This window comes from Betta splendens, chromosome 6, assembly GCF_900634795.4.
Source record: "Betta splendens chromosome 6, fBetSpl5.4, whole genome shotgun sequence".
Lineage (NCBI taxonomy): Eukaryota > Metazoa > Chordata > Actinopteri > Anabantiformes > Osphronemidae > Betta > Betta splendens.
The window spans coordinates 4375615-4393694 of NC_040886.2; the positions used below are offsets into that span (position 1 = coordinate 4375615).

Genomic DNA, 18080 nt, shown 5'->3' on the forward strand with positions numbered 1-18080 from the left:
TTCTGACAAAGTTATTACTAGTTATTAAACTATTACACAGGTAATTATTTACAAATACTTTCTTCAAATTAAAAAGCTAGTCAGCTTATTTATGATTGTCAACAATGCACTCTGGTCAACTTTTTAATCTGTGATATATTTTTTTACCTTGGTCAACTTTTGAATCATTGTCATATTTTAATCTTGTCCTAGTATGACATTGGTCATCTTTTTAATCGCCATCTTTTGTCATCGTTTTATTCTTTGTCAACCTTTTCTCGTTTTCATCGCTTTGCCGTAGTCAACTTTTGGACGTAGTCAACTTTTTTGACGTCAGCAGCTTAATCAGCGTTTGTCATCATTGCGGCAGCAGATCAGCTCTCCCACGTAATTTCTCGAGAAATTACTTTTTCTAGTATTAAAATGATCACATTTTTAACCTGTGGCTTGTTACTTTTTTATTCTAGAAAATTATATATGGCAAAGCTGCCTGTACTGGTGGTATGTGGTTCTGTGGTATCTGGTATGTGTTTCTGTTTTCCGTCTGTCTTTACCTTTAAAACTATCAGCCTCAAGATCTATATTTGCTATCACGACTTAGATGAGTCAGGTCACTTTTTACCCAGCGAGTGTGTAAGTGTAGTGTGGCCAGCAGTGTCACTTTCTAATCCTGGTAATTCTTTGTAAGGTGTGTCCTTCAACTATTTCTAAATTTTTACTGATGTCAAACCTGCCAGAACATGAATAGCAGCCAACCCTTCAGAAGAATGTACTCATTAGTATACAGTAGTTTCAAAGGATTTTAGCTATCCATGACTGTCTGCATGGATAGCTGCTGTGAAACTACTATTAGGAAGATTAAATCTAATATCTAATTGGAATAATGTCTGAGAACTCTCAGCTTGATGGGTTAAACACTTTGTACATGCATTCCTGTTCCTCTCAGGATACACTAATATGTCTGTAGGTTCTCCATTCTTCTGTGTTGAGCTTGGATTTTTGCTTCTCTGGATCTCTTTGTTATCTGATACTTGATGATGACTAACACCATCTGTGAGGACATTCCATTCTGCTGGCTGGTGGCAGTGGTATCTCCTACTTCAGAGCTAGAGACTCTAATCATACAGCATGATACCTATTGTAGCTAAACAGTGTCTTGCTTTTGCTGTGTGTGTTACTAGTGATGAACTTAGGCTACACCTCCATGTGATTGTGTCGACTGCTCCCTTCTTGCTAAGAAAAGAGTGGAGATTCTTATTGACACATCATCATGATCAAGATGCAACGTATCCTCTGCCCAACAACTGGAGGATTCAATTTATTAGACTCTTACAACAAATAGCATCAATGTACAGATTTATCCGTTATAGATTTGCTTGCAAAGCTGACTGTGAGGAACCTTGGTTTGGTTTGGTTTGGTTTTCAAATGCTCAGATATTTCCTTACAGTTACGTTGGATTTAGATTTCCATCCTTCTCTGGAACTTTTTTGTTCATGAGTCATGTTCTCCTTGTGTGGGTTCGTCCTCTATCTTTAACGTGTCTTCCTGTCTCACCCTCTTGTCTTTCATTGCTGTTCTCCGTCTTTTCATCTATATTGGGTTTTTTGTTCCAGCTGACCTCGTCTTTATGTAACTAGCAGTATGTTTGCTGTTTTTCTTTTCTTCTGCAATATTCCTTGGCTAGTCCTGACCTGACTGGTTTCTCTGTATGCCAGTTCCAGATCAGAAAAATTCAATTGAAAAATGAATTGTGTGAAAAATGTATTGAGTGATTGTGAAATCACTGTCATTTTGTGTCATTAAGATGAATACCATAAACAAGTAAGCCTATTATATCAAAATCTGCATCTTCTAGCTGTGCTCATGAAACAAATCATGTGCAGGACAGTTTCACAGTAAAGCCTTTGTTCAGCCAAGAGTTACTGTCTAATGGAAGATCAATGTTGCCAAATGGGAAATAAAGAAATATTGTATTGTCATTATGAAATTATCGCAGTTTGACGCAAATTGTTGTTCTACAACAAGTCACAGACACAGCCTTGTTTTCATCCACTTACTGTACACATCCACCTGACTTAGCAATTACAGTATGATCACAACTTTAACATACTGTATAGTAGGTTTGGTGCAATTGCTCAAACTAAATCTTGAATGAAAACTAAAATGAGCTGAGTGCAATGGCAGTGAGGTGGATATTTGGCCCTTCTAATAATTGTGTCTTTTTGGTATTTTGACATGTTAAACAAGTTTATTACACACTTATATACTTATTGTGGATACTAGTGACATACAGTTCAGTTAGGAACTGATGTTATCTTCTAATGGAATGATATTTGTGCAGGAGTGGTAACTGTAGATGACGTTGATTTGTAAAGTCCAATGACCGTTAATATATTGACTTGACCAGATGTTAGACCAAAAAAAGAGCTCAATTTATTTCTTTATGTACATTATAATCAAACACACTGCAGTTGTGCAGTGTGATTGTGTTTTCTCTGTGTTTTAGCTTGTCTCTTTTAACCTTTGATGGCTGACTTGGCTCACTTGTAGGTCATGTCATTAAGTGTATACTTGACAGACATAGAGCAATATTACAGTATCGTTCACTAGATGCATTCAGGTTTGCCTTATAGATTTCCTTTGTGCAATAAAATTTACTCTACAATGCCTGGGCATGCTCCTAAAGATGTGGCAGACAGTCTCCTGAGGGATCTCCTCCCAGACCTGGACTTAAGCATCCGCCAACTCCTGCACAGTCTGTGGTGCAATGTGGAGTCAGTGGATGGAGCGAGACATGATGTCCCAGATGTGCTCAGTTGGATTCATGTCTGGGAAACGGGCGGACCAGTCCATAGCATCAGTGCCTTCATCCTTCAGGAACTGCTGACACACTACAGGCACATGAGGTCTAGCATTGCATTAGGAGGAACCCATGTGGTGGAAATTTCCCATAAAGAGGCAGATGAGAGAGTTGTCCTTTTGTGCGGTTTATTGAAAAAATAAAGAAAATAAAAATAATGGGTAAAACAAATAAGAAGCATGGATGTTGATCGTGCACATCAACAAACCAAAAACCAGCTGGGGAGATTAGTGCACACACCACGAAGGTGTGATGCAAAGAGCCCGCGATCCTCAAGTTGCTTTTGCCTTTTAATCCCTTTAACCCCTGGCTCTGGTGGAATGTCTCTCTGCAGCAATAGAATTGTTTGTGCCACCTTATCTCTCTGTGAGTGAGAATGTTTACGTTCTCACTTCTGCATCATCATGTCTTTTTATCCAAAGGAAGGAACACCGAGCTTCCAAGACAAGATGCATTCGCTTTAACAGCCTTGGGTCTGGTGGGGAGTCAGATAGGAAGGAGCCAGGTGTAAAAGGCAAACATATATCATAATATAATAGTCAGTCAAATGGAATATCAGATGCTTAGACTTGATGTACGACATGGCATAAGAGATTAGTTGTTTGTGTAAGAATGTTCAGTTCAGTATTGCACCTAATCAGCACATCACGACCGTGTTGGAGAAGAAATAGCACAAAGGCAAAATTTTCCATTACACCCAAGGCCAATCGCACCTGGAGGCCTGTGCATCCTGAACCTGCCTTCATCTGTGAAGGGCACAGGGTGCCAGTGGCCAATTTGCCAATCTTGGTGTTCTCTCTCTAAGCACAACCCCCACCTGTGGACGTCAAGCCTTCATACCACCCTCATGGAGTCTTTTTCTGACCATTTGAGCAGACACATTTAAACGGTAGCCTCAGTTTGTGACTTGCTGGAGGCCATTTTGCAGGGCTCTGGCAGTGCTCCTCCTGTTCCTCCTTGCACATAGGCGGAGGTAGCAGTCCCGCTGCTGGCCTTCTCTACGTCTCCTTACTGTATGTACTGGCCTGTTTCCTGGTAGCGCCTCCATGCTTTGGACACTACCCTGACAGACATAGCAAACCTCCGAACCACCGCTCGCATTGATTCATCCTGGATGAGCTACACTACCTGAGCCACTTGTGTGGGTTTATTTGTGAGTGAGAGATGATGTAGTGAGGTCTTGGGCCACAGGGGCTGTGGACCCTCATGCTGGTCTGGAAGAAGATAGACTTGTTTTGTTCACATACACATCCACCAACAGACATGCACTCGGGCACACTTCTTTTCACCACTCCAACCCAGGGAAGCGAGAAAGCTTTCAAGGTCACTGTAAAACCTTCAGTCAACCGGAAAAAAAATTTTTTTGGCATATCCCAAACTGAGATTGTGTGTGTACAGTACTTTACTGTATGTGTGTGTTTAAAAGAGAAAGAAAAAATATGGTTAAGTGGAGAACAAACAATTGAAGGTTTCTTCCATTATAACTTAGCTTCCGAGCCCCCTTTTAAACCCTTTTAAACTCTAAAAATTTATTAGAATCCGATTTGGCATATTTCAATTTAAATGGTTGTAGTTCCTCAATGGTAAGGGCTACAATATTGAGCTTGGTGTCATTGGAAAGGAAACTTCTTCTAGTTTAGAAGGAAACATAATTTGTTACAGTTATATAGGAGAAAAACAAAAGAAACACAAACCTCAAATAATTTTATAATAATTTTTTGATAAGCCCTCGCCTGGATTTTTCCCTTATAGATATAAGCAAATATCTCCCTGGTGAATGGTCTCGGGACAAAAAACCAAAAAGGATCTAAAAGAATGAAGCCTTGTGCATTTATATATGAAGAAATAAATTAAATAGTGTTAAAAACCAGTAAATGGGACATTTTTAAATTACTTTTATGATTAATTAATTATTCCCCCCACACACACCACCATTAGCGTTCACTATAACCTAATACCTTTATATGTAACAATCTGGGTCAAAAATTCATAGTTAGGAAACAGCAGGCTTCACTTTTTGGCCCTTTGACCTGGCTGGTTACGGCAGACTGAGCGCCCCACCCCTACTCATCGTATATCTACGGAATCAGCGCTTTCTTGGCTACACGGCTACGTTGTCCGTTTTGTTCCAGCATTTACAAGGTTAACTCTAGAGGCCTGTGAGTGGAGGGAGGGGGGGTAGGTTCGGACCACGTGTGCTAGGGGTTGCTATGGTGGGGTCAATGAACGGAGGTTTACGGCTTAGTTGGTCTCGTTCGAAGCGGAAGCCCTGCTGCCTCCGTCTTGAAAAGTTTCCGTTACTTTCGCTTTTGAATTTAGCGAGTTATGGCTCACAGAATTTGAAAAAAAATATTTTTCGCTCACGAGTTGGAGCAGAACAGTTGTAGTTTTTGGACCAGTGTGGAAGTACCGTGTGTTCTGGACCGAAACGCTTCATTGGATTACATTCTCTGGATCGTAACGAACAAAACGAGACCACACACGACGTGATTGAGCGCAATTTGAAGCTCAGAAGTCGTCAAAAGTAAGTGATGGAGGCGGGGTACACCCTGGACAGGTCACCAACCCATCGCAGGGCGACGCAGAGACAAACAACCATTCACACATGCACTCACACCTACGGGCAATGGAGACATGCCAATCAACCTAATGCATGTTTTTAGACTGTGGGAGGAAGCTGGAGAACACGGAGAGAACCCACACGAACACGGGGAGAATATGCAAACTCCACACAGGAAGGCACCCGGGCCGCCTCCCGGAATCGAACCCAGGCACTTCTAGCTATGAGGTGACGGTGCATCACCGTGCCGCCATGAGGCTTTTTGTAAATGTGAATTATGCTTAGCTGTTATTGGATGAGCAGACTCGCTCTGTCAGGTCAGTTTGTTAAGTCTGTCCTCTCCTAGCATTGTCTGAATTATGCTTAGCTGTTATTGGATGAGCAGACTCGCTCTGTCAGGTCAGTTTGTTAAGTCTGTCCTCTCCTAGCATTGTCTGAATTATGCTAAGCTGTTCACGGATGAGCAGACTCGCTCTGTCAAGTCACTTTGTTAATTCTGTCCTTTTACCTGACAACGTTTCTTTTTGCTCACTTTAGAGTCATCAGTTTAATGACAAATTCCCTCTCTTCTCTGTCTCTCTGCACAGGGAGATGAAATACTGACTGTCATTAAAACTAAGGCTCAGTGGCCGGCGTGGCAGCCGCTCAACCTGTGAGTATCACTTGGTGTCAGGTTTACTAAGAGAAAGGTTAAGTCAGTACAATGAATGTGTGAACTGAATAAGGTTATACTGAATAAAAAGGCATTTTAAATGTGTTGCATAAAAGAAATAGCAAGTAGCAATTACTGTTACTTAGAAATGAGAGTTTGGTAATTTGATGGACTGTTGACATTTTGGAATGTCACTCACTCACAGATACTCACTCACAGATACGTACATATGGAAAAAGCTAATATTCTGTGCGCAACAAAAAACAGCTACAGTGTTGTTAGATCTTCAGCCTCAGTTTCATCTTATGAAGAAGAATAACACATAACAAATGTTGTATAATGTTATGATGGTTCATGATCTATATTCTACATTCCTTTCAGAATAACCAAGGTGCATTTGTCAGTAATACTGTAGCTCTCAATGCTGCTCATCAGTACATGCTATAGTTTTAACATTGCCTTTGGTAAAAATTTGCCAAACAAATTCTAATTTTTTCATGTAAAATAGCTGCAATTGGTTTCCAGTATCTTACCATCTATATACACATTGATTGTGTCTGTACTTGAGCTAATTAGATGTTTAAATGATGATGAGATGCTAGATAGATGATACTGTAGATTTGCTACAGATTCAGAACTAAACCTTATTCTTGCTGTAATAAAACCTGGGAGTGGCCAAGCTAAATCATGTTACTGATATTATATTACTCATTAAATAAACCATAAAACTGTAATTAAAAAGATGATAATATTATATGAAATTTAATAAGCATATTTGTCATATGTTGAGTTAATTTATACCTCTCTAAAACATCAGTCACAGTCTGGCATCCTATGCACTCTTTGAATTGTAATGTTCATAATTGCTCTTGAACTAATTCCAAAGTTCAATTGGCAAACGCACGCACACACACACACACACACACACACACACACACACACACACACACACACACACACACACACACTAGTGTACAGTAGCTTCCACCAAACATCTGTTTAATTACTCCTCCTAGCATTGTCTGTCATTTAAGATATAATGTGCAACTATTATTTTTTACTAATGGGAACATTCCTACACAGGGCTGCACCCACACACACTAAATATAAGATCTTAACTAATTTTATTTGCTATTACATTACAAAGTTCCTTATATATTAAAGATTTCTGTGTGCACTTATGTCTTGGTTAAGATTAAGAAACTTGAGATTAGCCTATAATCATGTACAGTATATTGAAATGGAGTCATTATTACACATTCAGTAACAATATGGCATATTACTATTTTTCTCGTCACCAGCAGGGCTGCTCCATCAGCAGAATTTTCTGTGGACATGACCCATCATCTGATGTCGTTCCTAACCATGCTTGGACCCAGCCCGGACTGGAATGTGGGTCTGTCCGGAGAAGATCTCTGCACCAAAGACTGTGGCTGGGTGCAAAGGCTGGTGACGGACCTCATTCCCTGGGATGCAGGCACAGATAGTGGTGTCACATATGAGGTATAGTAGTGCCTAATATTTCATCTAAATATAAATGTTTACTAGTAGTGAGTTTAGCAGGTCTAGCACAGCTTATTTGGAAAATTCAATACAAGAGAGGACGAGCAGCTTTTGACGGTAAAACATAAAATGTTTGTTGTGTGTCTGTTCTATCAAACTAAATTTAATTCAATTCACCAAATCACAACAAGGTTATCTCAAGGCACTTTACAAGGTAAGGTTTAAGACCTTACATAACTAAACCCAACAAATCCCACATACAGCAAGCCTTTAATTACAATTTGATAGCAACAGTGGAGAGGAAAAACCTCCTTTTCTAACAAGTGTGTTAGATGACTGAAAAAGTCAAAGGGTCATCACACACTAACGTATACTACTGAATATATTACGGATACAATATTTGTTGTTGTTTTTGAGGGCAGGAAAAAATCTTCCTGCCCTCACACAAACAAGAAGCAACTTTGTTAAAAGTCCGCTTAGAAATAATAACTTTCGACCATTGAGCAACAGTCCAGTCCTTTTCTTCTTAGCCCAGCTACGACTCTTCTGATATTGTCTCTGCTTCAGTAGTGAACAACTGTAGCCCAACTGGATACATCAGTTTGTTGTGACTCCCTGACTTCTTAGTCAGCCCTGTTGCTTGTGCACCATGTCTTTCACTCAGCTTCCCCTTAATATACCTGATTGTGGCACTCTGTGAACATCCAGCTTCTTCAGCGATGAGACTTACCCTCATTGTGAAGGGTGTCAGTGACTGTCAAGAAGAAGCCACCTGGATTGGTGGTGAAATGTCTTTATGAAAAAAGAAGTACAGTACAATGACTCAACCTTCAGACAACTCTGTCATTTAGATGCAGTGATTCATATTCAACTGCATTTTTAGTTAATTCTTTTAATTAATCTAATTCTAATTTTTGTGAATTATATTATTAATACCTTTATTAAAACTTGGTGTTTCATACTGTTGTCCAAATTCTCAGTCAAAAGATCCTGGGTCAGAGCATTTGGGTCCTTAACACAACGTGTTTGTCAGTCCGGCTGCCGCCTGAGATGCTCTATGGCTTTTAGATATTTTAAAACCTGTAACTTACTCAGAAAGTAAGTTTGTATATCGTTAAAATGTGTTTGTTGGTTAGTTTGCAAAAATTGTAACAGTTAATGGATTTAGCCATTATACTATGACATCTACCACTAAGAAATTACAGTTTACACAGCTTCTTTATTTGTGTAGCCAACTACAGACTAGTTTGTTTAATTACAAACTACAGTAATTAAATTAAATAATACTCTAACGCTAAAGTTAGTGTTGTGTTATTGTACCATAGAAACCTACCAACATTAAGGCATGTACGGAATTTGAGCTGATCACACCTTTCATTTATTATGGTGAATTTCATCAGAAACATGACACTTGTATTAATTCAGTTTTTTCAAATCAATTAAATTTTATTTATATAGCGCCAAATAACAACAAAGTTATCTCAATGCACTTTACAAAGTAAGGTTTAAGACCTCACACAACTAAACCCAACAAATCCCAAATACAGCAAGCGTTTAATTTGACAGCAACAGTGGAGAGGAAAAACTCCCTCTCTAACGAGGAAGAAACCTCCAGCAGAACTAGGCTGGATGTGGGCGGCCATCTGCCTCAACTGGTTGGGGAGAGAGGATAGAGAGAGAGAAAAGCACAGCAACAACAACAAGCAACAACAGAGCACAGGCAGGATGGTTGGACCAGGGACTGGATATTGGCAGGATGGCTGGATCCGCAGCTGCCCATCACAGACACCAAGGTTAGTTAAACATTGAACAATGATGGGAGGTTATTGGACAGAAGAGGTAGAAGGAAACAGAGGCGCTCAGTGTATAAATTAAGTCCCCCAGCAGTCTATGTCTATTGCAGCTTAACTAAGAGATGGTTCTTGTGACTAACAATCATTGCCAGTGACCTGAACCCTCTCTAATTATAAGCTCTATCAAAAAGGAAGGTTTTAATCCTAATCATAAAGGTGGAGAGTGTGTCAGCTTCTCGAACCTGAAGAGAGAGCTTGTTCCAGAGGAGAGGAGCTTGGTAGCACAACCACAAGTAGCCCAGCGCTCTGAGAACAAAGCATTCTGCTGGGAGCATAAGCAACTATGAGGTCTTTAAGATAAGAAGGAGCATTATCATTGAGTACTTTGTTGGTGGTTAGGAGAATTTTAAATTCTATCCTACATTTTACAGGCATCCAGTGCAAAGAAGCTAATGTAGACGAAATGTGATCTCTCTTTCTAAGTCCTATCAGAACTCTGGCTGCAGCATTTTGAATAAGCTGTAGGCTTTTTAAGGAGCTGTTAGGACATCCTATGAGTAAGCAGTTACAGTAGTCCAGCCTAGAGGTAACAAATCGGTTTCTCTGCATCACTCTGAGAGAGGATACTTCTGATTTTAGCTATATTTCTAAGATGGAAGTAGGTGGTTCTGGAGATTTGTTTAATGTATGATGTAAAAGAGAGATCCTGGTCAAAGATGACACCAAGGTTCCTCACAGTAGAATCTGAAGCTAATGTTATGCCATCCAGGGTGGCTATCTGACTCAATAGTGTCTCTCTCACATTTTTAGGCCCAACAATGAGAATTTCAGTTTTATCTGAATTTAGTTGAAGGAAGTTTTGGGACATCCAGGATTTGATGTCTTTTAAACAACCCTGAATTTTGACTAGTTGATCTGTTTCATTTGGTTCCAAGGACATATATAGCTGAGTATCATCTGCGTAGCAATGAAAATTAATAGAATGCTTTCTAATAATCTCACCTAGAGGAGACATGTATAGGCTAAACAAAATTGGACCAAGCACAGAACCCTGTGGTACTCCATAGCTAATCCTTGTGCATGTGGAGAATTTCTCATTAACATGAACAAACTGGAATCTGTTCAACAAATAAGATTTAAACCATCCCAATGCTGTTCCTTTAATCCCGATTCTATGTTCTAGTGTCTGCAATAGAATGTTATGATCAGTTGTATCAAATGCAGCACTTAGATCTAACAGGACAAGGACAGAAACTAGACGATTGTCCGAAGCTAACAGAAGATCATTAGTGACTCTAACCAGAGCTGTTTCTGTGATGTTTTCTCTATGAGATTTTCCAGAATCTTGGAAATAAAGGGTACATTTGAAATGGGCCTATAGTTGGGTAGTTCTCCACAGTCCAGGGTTGGTTTTTTCAATACAGGTTTGACCACAGCCACCTTAAAAGCCTTTGGTACATAGCCTAGTTGTAAAGATTGGTTGATTTGATTTAATAGGGACGAGCTGATTAAAGGTAGAACCTCTTTGAGTAATCTGGCTGGGATTGGATCTAAAAGACACGTGGACGACCTGGAAGAGTTGATTATTGAGGTTAACGCCATATGAGTTAGGGGGAAGAAGCTGTCTAGGTAAGACAAAGGATTTGGTATATTTAAAGTTGATGGATCTAGACAGTGCTTTCTGTCAAGTCGCTGCTAAATGTTTTTTCTAATAATGATAATTTTATTAGTAAAGTAGTTTATAAAGTCATTGCTGTTGAGATTTAAGGGGATAGTAGACTCAACACAGCTATGACTCTTAGTCAGCCTGGCTACAGTGCTGAAAAGAACCTGGGATTGTTTTTGTTTTCCTCAATTACTGAGGAATAATAGGTTTTTCTAGCAGCACAAAGTGCTTTTTTATATTTTATTAGACTGTCCTTCCATGCAATGCAGTTTACATTTATTTTGTTGGAACGCCATTGTCTTTCTAGTTGTCTGGTCCTGTGCTTTAGGCTGCGGATCTCTGAGTTATACCACGGAGCTAACCTCCTCTGATTCACTGTCTTCTTATTCAGAGGAGCAACTGTGTCTAACATTGTACGTAGAGAAGCTACAGCATCATCTACAAGACAGTCAACCTGTTCATAAGGATTAAGGTGACTGTTCTCTGTGTATCTACAAGACATTGAGGCAAAAGATGATGGAATCATCTGCTTAAATTTGGCAACAGTGTTGTCAGATAAACATCTGCTGTAGTAACATTTCTTTCCAGCTATTGTAAGGTCAATTATGCTAAATTCAAAAGTTAATAAGAAATGGTCAGATACAGTCGCAGCACTTAAAGGTGTCAGCCTTTACAGCAATCTGTTTGCATTTTCAGTGCGGTATCACCGAGTTTTTAGCGCGTTGGAGCTGTTACGTCTATTTGGCCTATAGGTGGCGATCAGCCCCCACACTGGCCTTTATGACGCTGTCCTATACTTATGTTATATAGGCCCATGTAGAGCCACGTATTCACGACTCCGTGGTGTAATGGTTTGTTTATTGTTTAACAGCCTTGATGTGTCAATTTTTTACCCCGGGTTCGAATCCCGGTGGAAGCAGAAGTTGTAATTACTGAACATAATTATATTTTGGCATACAAGAAAATAACAAATGATTAATAGGGCTGGCTGCCTGTATTATTTAGCAGAGCTACAGCCATGTTCCCAAGAGGTTCACCAGCCGCTTTCAGCAGTGAGTCATAGACGGACGTTGTTCTGCCCGCTTTCTTGTAGACACGGAACTCCTCACAGTTTTTTTTAAACGTAGATTTTGTTAATTTCGTTATTCATATACAACATGCAAATGCTAAAAATTACTGAAAAGATGACAGTACACCCATCTAGTTTGGGTGAACAGAAAACGCTTGAAAGCGTTTCCGTTTTACATTCCGTTTATTTCGTTATTTTCCCTTTCACCTGTACCACATAAAGTCATTGCAGAGCTAGAGCCATGTTCCCAAGAGGTTCACCAGCCGCTTTCAGCGTGACACACGCATGGACGTTGTTCTGCCCGCTTTCATGTAGACACAAAACTAATCAAAGTAAAAGAGAGCTCAGTGCAGCATTTGCAATTACAACAGGCTGAAAGAGGAGGCTGTGGCAGAGGAACACAGGTCTTTGTCCTGTATGTTTATGCGCCCAGCCCCCACAGTCAGCGCTTACCTTTGCTACGGGACTGATAACCCCGTCCACTTTTATTTATCAGACAGATATGAAAGTGGGAATAACAAAATAAACGGGATGTAATGTAAAACGCTTTGAAGAGTTTTGTCTAAATCAAAGCGGGCAAATCACGTGAACGTTTTAATTTTTTATTAAATAAAAATAATGTTTGCCCTGTGTAAACCTGGGGAATAAAAACGATTCTGATTGTGAAAGGGGCTGATCAACTTCGCAGGAACACATTTCATATGGTAGAGGTGAAAGGGACCCGACCCAACGCAGCCTAGGCTGTAGCAGGCAGAGAAACGCAGATCTTTGTCCTGCGTGTTGATGCGTGTTTCCCCTTCCCCCAGTGTCCCTGCTCTGGGACGTGGATGGCCCCGCCCACTTTCATTCACCAGACGGACATGAAAGTGGGAATACGAAATAAACAGCTGGTTAACTTTGTAGGAACATGGCTGTATCTCTGCAATGACTTTATGTGGTAAAGGGGAAAGGAGTAATAACAAAATAAACGCAATATAAAACGGAAACGCTTTCAAGCGTTTTCTGTTTATATTTTTTATTGCACATTTGTTAAAACTTGATGGATGTCTCTCTTTTGAGTTTTGTCTTCGGCTAAATAAGTGTAAAACAGTCCTTATTACTCATGCAGAATCAATACAGCAGAACAAACAACTTGCTGCATTAATGAGTCGGAGATATATTGAGTCCTGGCGTTCTGGCATACCATAGAGAGTTTATTACAATTTATTTATTTTTATTACATGATATTCTCTACACGTTAGCAGTGGTAGTCTGCCAGACTTGTGTGAAATACCATAAGAAGAGCGTTTTAAAAAAGTCAAGTGAAAGGTTTTGGCGTCCCACAGCCTACCTAGGTGCAGCTGATCACGCGCCCGATCTCCCATGGAGCTTTTTCTTTGTCTCGGAGCTAAAGTATTTTACACCTATTGACCGAGTGGAGACAATATGTTAATGTCTCTGTGCCAATACGTAGTAGGGGATGGGATTTGAAGTTTGCTTTTGGAACTGAATCAACATCAGATGCCGTAACTCGCGCGAAGCGAGTTCCAAATCCACTGTATTGCCTGTGTAATAAAACATTGTTTTTCTGCAGATATTGTGGTAAATGTCATTACAGTAAAGTATAATAATGCAGCTTCCTTTCAAAGGACACATTGACTATGTCTTACTGTTTTAACAGTTTAACTTGACCACCTTAAAAGTGGTCAAAGTGGTTTATGCTGCAGAGCAGGAGTTATTTTCGTTTTCATTCAGTGAAAAACGTTAACATTTATCGTGCATAATAAGCACATGTAAAACAAACAAGCTGCTGCATTAATGCGTTGTTGATCTGCTGAGTCCTGACGTTCTGACGCGCCATAGAGAAAGATTTAATACAATGTATTTATTTATATTAAGTAAAATCCTCTTGCACATTTTATGTGAAGAACTGCGTTTAAAAGCGGTGAAGTGAAAGGGTTTTATTGTCAGGAGTATAAGAAAAAGACCATTGGTTTTAGAAGCAAGATTTTGTTTAATTAGTAGGGGTTCAGATCAGGGGACTCCGTCGGTGTGCGCACCCAGCTGATTCATTACGCCTCCAGACAGGCTCTTGCAGCGATATGTTTGGGGTCATTGTCCTGGAAAAACGGATGCCGTGTTTCAATATACTTTCTTATATATGGCCCCACTGTGCGTTTGATTATGGACTCCTCGAGAAACTGTCTATCCATAATCCCCTCGAAAATAATCATCGGTCCTGGTCCCCACCTAGAAATCATTCCCCAAACGTGGAGTTTGAGGGGATGCTTAGGTCGCGGTTTGGAAACCAAGTGTCCTTTCTTTGCAAAGCTCATTCTGGCAAAATCCTCCAATGCCACAGTCGATTCGTTTTTCCCCGAAACGAGAAAACGGGAAACGGCTTTAAATCCATTAATGTGTCTGGTTTTGAAAACACGATTTCAGCTCGTTTATTCGTTTTTAATATGCCGCTTTGAATAAATGCCGTTTGTCCTTTTTAAACGAGATGGTGGGGCTTTCTCGTTACAATACGAAGTTACTGGACTTACTGGGAGCGTGTCCAGACACATTAACAGGTCCTCCGGGTTTGAAACATTCAAAAACGACGTGTTTTCTCGTCTTCCCAGCTTTTTTTCTGGAGGGGGAAATCAAACCGTTAAAACGTACAAGGACCCGACACTTAAACACGAGGACATACTGTATAAAGACAGCAGCGACATCAGCAACTGACAAACACTAGCGCGTATTGACAACTTGATCCAAGTCATCTGCCTATGAATAAGCGGCTCCTCAGCACCATCGTTGGAACGTCACATTACTGTCTGCTTCAGACGGTGACGCCACTTCCCCGATTCTCTTGTTGCCTGCATTTGACAAGCATACGTTTCCGGTTAAGCTCTACCTGGACACATCATCTGTCATTGAGGCTCTTACGTTTCATTGAGAATCAGAGCAAACTATAGGTCATTGTGGTCTGAGTAAATTTTAAGAGTGGTTGAACTTAAAAGCTGCTATGACAAGACAACGACTTAGTTTTTCGTTCTCTGCTTTTTTCTCAAAACGAAAAATCAGCTTTGAATCCAACTCCGTGCATTGTGTCGAAAAAACACTTGAATTCTGTTAATTAATATTATGAGCTGAAACGAAAACCAAGTTTTTGTATTTTTTCCTCATGATCAACAAACCAGAAGACAAGTACGGATATACATATAAAATACATTTATAACACAGATTGATTAATAAATATAGATTCCTATTTTATGTTATTATACTTATATTATTCTATTGGATTGGCTGGAGGAGGGACTGCGTGTCTCGGCTGGCCTGGAAACTGTAAAAACATCAGCAGCTTTGGCAATTGACAACAAACACTAGCGCACTAGTGAGCAAAGACGCATAATAATCTATAATATTTAAAAATCAACTACTCTACATTTAATGATACAATACCATGACATTTTTGTGCTTAATGTGCAGACACAGATAGAAATGAGCAGTCGGACCTCACATCTGTGCACCACCTCGTGGTTAACACGAGTATAGCACCCTGATTTTTTTCAGCTGGCTGCAGGATTAAAAATCCTTAGTCGCGCGCTGGCGATGCGCACGTACTGCGGTAAAAAAGGTGGTCGCTTTGAAGTGCTACGACTGTAACAGAGGGTTTTGGGGAAGAACTATTAAATTATCAATTTCAACCCCATATGTCAGGACAAGATCGAGGGTATGGTTAAAACAATGAGTGGGTTCATTTACCTGCTGTGTAAAACCAATAGTGTCTATTAAGGAGTTAAAAGCAGTATTGAGACAGTTGCTGTCAACATCTACATGAATGTTAAAGTCTCCCACTACAATGACTTTATCTGTGCTAGGAACTAAGTCAGATAAGAATTCAGAGAATACAGTTAAGAACTCCGAATATGGAGCAGGAGGACGGTAAACAATACAAAACACAACTGGCTTCTGAGTTTTAGAGTCTGGGTGAGAAAGGCTCAGAGTGAGTTATAACTATGTTTAGGTTTAGGAGTAATTAATAAATCTGATTTATAAATGGCTGCTACTCCTCCACCTCTACCTGTACTTCTTGGAACATGATAGTTGATGTGATTCTTTGGAGTCGACTCATTGAAAGTAACATATTCATCCTGCTGCAGCCAGGTTTCAGTGAGACAGAACAGATCTACAGTATGTGATGGTCACTTATCAAGTCATTTATTAACAAGGATTTAGATGAGAGAGATTTGATATTTAATAAACCACACTTTATTAACTTACTGTTACTTTGTTCTGTAAGAGGAACTGTTTTGATGTTTATTAAATTCTGGTAAGTCACTCCTCTTTGATTTGTTTGTGATTTGTATAGTTAAGGTGGTCGGGGAGCAGACACAGTCTCTATGGGATAACTAAGACTAAGAGTGGGTGGCGGCTGTAGAGAACATGCAGAGAGGCGTGTAAGACTGTGACTCTGCATCCTGGGCTCCACTCTGAGTTGTCACGGAGTGGGCAGGCCTCATTTTAGACGCCAGTGATAGTCAAATTATTAGAGATACAGAATAGCTTATTTATTAGGCTGACAATAAAACTTGCATAAGGTTTATGGCTCACTAGCTGTTGGCAGTAACTATAAGACTGCTACATCACAGAATGAGATTTCCACGTGTCTGCTGCTGTGATTGATTTTGTTTTTTACATGTGTGTTCCATGGTGTGTTAACTTCAGAATGTGCTGCTCTAGGCCATATATCAGTCATTTTATTATACTGAATGTATATAACAAAATATACCTGTCAGTTGACTGGTCAAGAGTTCCTGTCATGCTTTTATCATGCCTTCAATGCTTTCCCCACCAGATGATACATTCATTACATGACTTCCAACTACAAAAAGGGAAAGCAATTACACATCCTTTAAATATAGCACATTTGTCTTTGTACTTTGCAGACAGAAGGAATGTACAGGGGCTTTGCTTCTCAAAGTTTTACTATCTGAGTGTCTCAGGTGGCAAACTAGAAAGATGATTGATTTGTTGTCATAGCACTCGTTCTCCAGCTGTGTAATTGTTTTCTTATTGACTGGATCAAATCTGCTATAATGTAAATGTAATGTATTAATTAAAAGCTGGTTTTAAAACTCAAAAAAACAAAACTAAGGTAATGTGAAAGAAGATACACACTAATTCACTTATGTAGCATTTAACAAGTAAGAGAAATTGTGTTCTTTTAAGGGCCAGTTTCACAAACATACTCATACATACACATACTATACTGTATAGTGCTACTGGATTAGTATTCTTGTCCCACAGATATTTCCCATGGCTTGAATTTGGGCTGTTTAAGTGTGTTTACTTTGACTATCTTGCAGTGGAAGACGCAGACTCTGTCCCTAGGCCTTTTTAAATACTCAGTATATGAGAGCAGATGTTTTCCTCCAGGATACCAAGCAATTGACTGCACCGTTTATGATCCACAATGCTACAGTGGGATGGTGGGAATAGTTTTCATCAAATTGTGACCTGATCCTCACCCGTAACATCTAAATTTGCACACGTCCAATTCCCACTGATTTTTAAAGTATCTAATTCGCTGTTAGAGTCACATTGAATACTGAAGGTATAAAACTAAATAAGCTCAATAGAATATTTTTGGAAGTTTACTGGATCATGAGGCATCAGCCTTTTTTATGTAACATGAATTCAAGCAGGGTTTATTGTTTTACTGTAAAATGAACTTGCTGACGAAAAGACATTAAAAAGCTTAACTGATGCTGATTTTAGACTGGACTTAATACTTTTTTCATACTGTATGTTGTTTTCTTTGTCTCCCTTGCAGTCACCCAACAAGCCCACCATCCCCCAGGAGAGGATACGACCTTTGACCAGTTTGGATCACCCCCAGAGTCCTTTCTATGACCCAGAGGGAGGGGCAGTTACACCTGTGGCCAGAGTGGTTGTGGAACGCATTGCTAGAAAGGTACAGTGTCATTTGTAAGAGTGTGTGCAAACTAACCACAGCAAACAGTTTTC

The 18080-nt window shown here is 39.7% G+C and overlaps 1 protein-coding gene across 2 annotated transcripts in view; it reads left to right on the forward strand.

Annotated features, from left to right (window-relative positions):
• Positions 1-18080, forward strand: part of LOC114857212 (spondin-1-like) — a 125124-nt gene that overhangs the window by 87494 nt on the left and 19550 nt on the right. Inside the window, exons 7-9 of one of the 2 annotated variants that reach the window (XM_029153463.3) lie at positions 5988-6052; positions 7357-7555; positions 17887-18027. In XM_029153463.3, coding sequence (XP_029009296.1) covers positions 5988-6052; positions 7357-7555; positions 17887-18027 — 405 coding nt within the window. Of the gene's footprint in view, positions 1-5987; positions 6053-7353; positions 7556-17886; positions 18028-18080 lie in introns of both variants that reach the window. The other variant, XM_029153462.3, reaches the window with a different exon arrangement.